At 33.2% G+C, this 3,112-nt stretch overlaps 1 protein-coding gene across 1 annotated transcript; it reads right to left on the bottom strand.

Annotated features, from left to right (window-relative positions):
• Nucleotides 1-217: 217 nt before the first annotated feature.
• On the bottom strand, nt 218-1,597 carry LOC132752808 (uncharacterized). The gene is made up of 3 exons (XM_060743194.1): nt 1,444-1,597; nt 765-1,011; nt 218-373 (listed from the first exon to the last, which is right to left on the bottom strand). Exons 1-3 carry the CDS (start codon nt 1,508-1,510, stop codon nt 316-318), a joined length of 372 nt encoding a protein of 123 aa, XP_060599177.1. The 5' UTR covers nt 1,511-1,597; the 3' UTR covers nt 218-315.
• Nucleotides 1,598-3,112: the final 1,515 nt, after the last annotated feature.

Raw genomic sequence — 3,112 nt, 5'->3', positions numbered from 1 at the left:
CTGGTCTGGATCCATGCTGGTCGCAAACCCATTATGTTGGTTTTGTCGTGACACGGCACATATTCCATGAAACAATGTAACATGATCCATAAAGAGTTAGTGATATTTGATAAGACAGGGTATTATACTATATATTATAGTAAAGATTTTTTCTTCTTCTTTTCAAAAAGGCTTCAATACACAAGGATACTGAAATTAATTTTATGCATAAACAATCACACAATACATGTAATGTCATAGTTCAATATCGTTCAAGAAATACAGCGCATGTTTTCCGGTCGCAAATATATTTCGAGTTTATGGCAAAAGAATCTGTCAATTTATTGTGACAACCTTGGATTTATTCTTATTCTTCTTTTCCTGTTTGCTGAGTCTAAAAAAGAGAAAGCAAATAGTAATATAACTGTCATACAGAAAAAATATCTTTAGAATGACATTTTGAGACATTTAACCATTTAGCTACCGGAACCGTAAATAACCAGCCTTTGCCGCGCTGTCTGACAAAGCTGTATATTGTTGGTCACTCAAGTTTTGTGATCCCTTAAAGACCGATAAATTGTTTTCAATTCAAAGCTTGACAAATGCAACGCACCAATTGATGGTTTATGTTTAATCTTAGTATACGACTTAAAAATTGATCAGTTCTATTGTCTCAAAAAGTATCATGTTTATTTTGACCCCATATTGTTAGATAATCTCGATTTTGTGTATCTTTGTCAAAAGTTTAAAATTCAAATTTCAATATATAAACGTAGTTGACGTACCTGCCAAAAAGGTTTGAAAGAAATCCTCCTTTGTTTTTGGTGCCTTTGTCTGTACCAGAAGTGTTATTGGCCATCAGATTTGTCATGTATCTGTCGGCTATTTGAAACCATTCTGGCCTATCACCACTAGCCGCCACGTTAAATATTCCAGCCCAGTCCTTCCAATCGCTAGCCCAGTCTTTCCCGCTTTTTTGTTTGCTACCTACATTTTTTGGTTGACTATTTTCGTTTTGAGTTTGACAATTTCCTACAAACAGAGATTTGAAATTGTGGGTACGAAATCCATTTTATCAGACATGTATTTGAAAAAAATGTTAGATAAAGCACGGAATGAACTATCTTTAGAAATGCATTCTTTACAGAATAGCAGCAACTAATTATCTGTATGAACCGGCTTCTTATAACTTGTCTTGCATATTACAGTGGTGTTTCCATTATTTTTACACATGCTGGAATAAATGACATCATTTCAATGAGCTGCGTGTTAAGAATGACGTTGTTTTGTTTGTTAATCTAATCAAGGATGAAATGACATTTTTTATATTTTTTCTATACCAAAACAAAAACAGGCATGACACGGCTCATTAATGTTTTTTTTTCAAACTAACTTTTTTAAATAATCTAAATGTAAAGAAACCACATTTCGCACTAAACATGATTAATCTTTAATATGCCTTACCTTGTTCAAAGACAAGTGCCAAAAGTGTGAGCGAGAAAAATGCAAAAATAACACCGTATTTCCTCATTTTGATAAGAATGCGATCTCTTCCTGCATACGTTTTGTTTTAATGGCATAAAAGGTCTACGCTTTATTACTTAGTACACATGACACCAACTTGAGGTCGGACAATAGAGAGAAAATGTAACGGGTCAGGTTATATCAATTTGCATAAATAATTTACTTTTTTTATTACGTAGTTAATCTTGACAGATATGTAATATAATAGCAATATCACGCGCGTTTGAGGACATGGACACATTTATTAGAGAAACAATTATATAAAAACGTAATTAACATATCACGTGCAAATTCGCACTTTTGACCTGTACAAGCATATGTTTATGTAAATTATATATTATATATAATTGCTTGAATGAATTAAGTAGTTACGCGAGTTAATATAACAAACCAATCTCATTTCTTCATTAATAAAACTAAAATAAATCATATGAATCATATGTTATTCACAGTATTAAAGGATCTATATTGGTATTGGTATTTCTTTGGTTATATTTCTGGCCATTCATGAAAATTTAGCAATGAAGATGTAATACCTCTTATGCCGGTGCCGGGGTTGGGGCAGGGGAAACGACATGCGTTAGAGATACTGTATTGCACACATAAGTTTGATTTCGTTTGTAGATCATATCAAACTAAGTCTTTAAATTGTTTATACGTTGAATACAGTTTATAGTTGGGAGAACAGTTTCTTTAATCACATTTTGCTGTTGTTTTTGCTGTTGTTAAAATTAATACTTACCCTACTCTCCATAATTTGAAAACAATCATTGCAACTGTGATCTGATAGTCTTGTACCAGGCGACTGTTATTTGAAAAGGTAGACTGCATTTAATTATTGCTATGCTTACTTGAAAAAGACAGTAAATTTAGCCGATTACCTGCTAAAACCGAATTGATTACACTCAGCCACCGGTAGTACCGAACCTGACCAGTCTGGGCATCCTTGCAGTCTGACCAGGCGCTAAACATACAATGTATTATCTTGATATCCCAAAATTGATAACGGACATGATATAATGATAATATATAAAAGCTCGAAAAGTCCATTTAAAAACGCGGCAAATAAATGGGAGTGAAAAAAACACACAACAACAACAACAACAACAACAACAGCAGCAGCAGCAACAACAAAAAAAACCACACCAAATAAACAAATTAACTAGGTTTTCTATATAGACAGGACTGATTTTAAGAAAATATGAATGCTAGACGCATTTTATAGTACAAGTAATATCTTGAGTGTTTTAACACACCGTACAATTAAATGGGCAGACAGTGTTCCAGCGTCGACAGCTGTACCAGTATATACATGTCGGCGCGGGGAATATAATTGACGTACGGTAAGTATTCATCTATTTTTAACATATCCCAAATGTGTTCGAGTAAATCAATGTTATGGATTCATAGTCAACATCCAAAGGAGCATGCTAACAAATTTCTGGCCCTGTGCAAGCTTTACTTCACGTGAATTTTGACTGAAAATAACCACACTATCCGATGAGATGCGGTATTTTTAGTTTAAAGTCACAAAAACTTATATTTTCTCATGATAATAAATCCTTTTTTCATACGATTCGTAAATGTCAATATTTCGTCATTAAATATT

This window comes from Ruditapes philippinarum, unplaced genomic scaffold, assembly GCF_026571515.1.
Source record: "Ruditapes philippinarum isolate M1 unplaced genomic scaffold, ASM2657151v2 ctg395_1_1_1_1, whole genome shotgun sequence".
NCBI lineage: Eukaryota > Metazoa > Mollusca > Bivalvia > Venerida > Veneridae > Ruditapes > Ruditapes philippinarum.
This window is presented reverse-complemented; position numbering and strand designations above follow the sequence as displayed.